Source organism: Geospiza fortis, unplaced genomic scaffold (assembly GCF_000277835.1).
Source record: "Geospiza fortis unplaced genomic scaffold, GeoFor_1.0 scaffold11, whole genome shotgun sequence".
NCBI classification, from domain to species: domain Eukaryota; kingdom Metazoa; phylum Chordata; class Aves; order Passeriformes; family Thraupidae; genus Geospiza; species Geospiza fortis.
Genome location: NW_005054304.1, coordinates 13,363,956 through 13,365,680, shown reverse-complemented (window position 1 = coordinate 13,365,680; position 1,725 = coordinate 13,363,956). Strand labels below are relative to the sequence as shown.

The 1,725-nt window shown below is 46.6% G+C and overlaps 1 protein-coding gene across 1 annotated transcript in view; it reads right to left on the bottom strand.

Annotated features, from left to right (window-relative positions):
* The window catches only part of COL25A1 (collagen type XXV alpha 1 chain), a 299,366-nt gene extending 298,074 nt beyond the window's left edge, over positions 1-1,292 (bottom strand). Inside the window, exon 1 of the mRNA XM_031066491.1 lies at positions 1,256-1,292. Coding sequence (XP_030922351.1) covers positions 1,256-1,292 — 37 coding nt within the window. The remainder of the gene's footprint in view (positions 1-1,255) is intronic.
* Positions 1,293-1,725: the final 433 nt, after the last annotated feature.

Sequence of the window (1,725 nt, the reverse complement as noted above, 5' to 3'; positions counted from 1 at the left end):
GCCGGGTGGTAGCGGGAAGGGGGCTGCAAGGGGCGGCTGGCCGCGCCGGGGCACGATCGGAACACCGAGCGAATTTACGGCGGTTTATATCTGGGCTGTCATGCCCACGATGCGGGCATAAAGCACGGGAGCGCTCCGTTGTCCCGTTGTGTTTTTTAGAGAGAGGAGGATAAACGTGTGTAACTCACCGTCGCAGGCAGGCGACGTGAGGGCTCACTTCCAAAGAAGCAGCCTGCACTAACTTCCTATTGTATGATGATTTAATTTTAGCCAGTTTTCTTTCTGCTCATTTATTTATCAAGTTGCTTCTTCACTCTTTCATGCACACTGTGAAGTTTTCATTGTGCCTGCTTTGGTTGACTAGAAAAAGAGCATCAACATCCAAAGAACTGATGAGAAGCTTGGTGGTTTCTGGTCCTTTCCTCTCTGCCTCTTACTGCCCAAATGCTGCATTGACCTGCTATAGTTTGGTTCTCACCTTGGCATTACTGCAGTGCATCTCCTATAACGCACTTTTGTGTGACATTTCTTGTATTGGGTACACTTTTTGAACCAGAGAAACTTCTCAAAGCAGGACCAGATGTTGAAAGAACACATAGCTCACCCAGTTTGGCGTTTATTTATGTGAACACTGAGTACTTACAAGATATGTGATGAAAAAGAGATTTGTCCAACTATGGCACTTCTCAGACACAACCAGGATTGTTGGTTTATACTGTGAATCAAATTTCCTTATGGAATCATATTTGTGCAGTTTTATTACCTATTGTTTCCCAAGTATTCAAGCAGTCACAACTGCCATGAAGACAGGGATCCAAAAAAGCTCTGTGGGTTTCAGTTTAATTACTTAGACTTTTAATGAAGTGCACCAGAAGTTCATAGCTAGTCATTTATTCTTCATCATTTGTCTCTTCTTTCTAAACAAAATGTTTTGTGTACTCCAGTCAGAGAGAAGAAACCATGATTACATAGCCCTAGGTGATCGTTTCTTCACAATAAGCAGTTAAGGGTTGCAAGGGAGAGTTTACAAACAAATTCCACCAAGCAGCACATACCTTATGGTCAGGACTTGGGAATAACAATGGCACTTTTCAAAACAAGGACTTGCTCATAGACTATCTGTTGGCAATAAGAAGTTGAAATAGTATTTGGAATTAATAAACTGACAGCAGAAAATAAGTAATAGCGACATGCTCTTATTTGGCGCTCAGCATGGGCTCCCCGAGTATGGTATGAGCAGTGCCCAGGCTCATACCAGAGTGGCTGGCAGCACACGAGGCGCTGGGAGCCATTGGCGCCAGCTCCAGCGCTTCACATTACCCCCTGTTGTTAGTAGCCAGCATCATTACTCACCCCTGCTCGTGGTGACATCCAGCAAAATAACCCTGCAAACCCTCGGGATATGATTGCCATTTCTGCAGGGGGTCAGTGAGGCACCGCAGGGAGCAGGGTGGCTGCCCACAGCCCGCTGCTGCCTCACAGCTGCACTGCCTCATTTGTGGTATGCAGCTGGGTGCTGCTCATCGAGGCCAGGGTGACATCTCCTCCTGGGATCAGCTCTTCTTATTTCAGGGCAGGTACAGATATCCTCCACGTGGGGCACAGACAACCACATACCCATAGGTCAGTGTGACGTGGCTCGATGTTTTGCTTGGCCAAATGATGCAATCTTTCTGCCCAAGCATCTTTCTGTCCCAGCATCATGCCATCCGTTCTTTTTGGAGA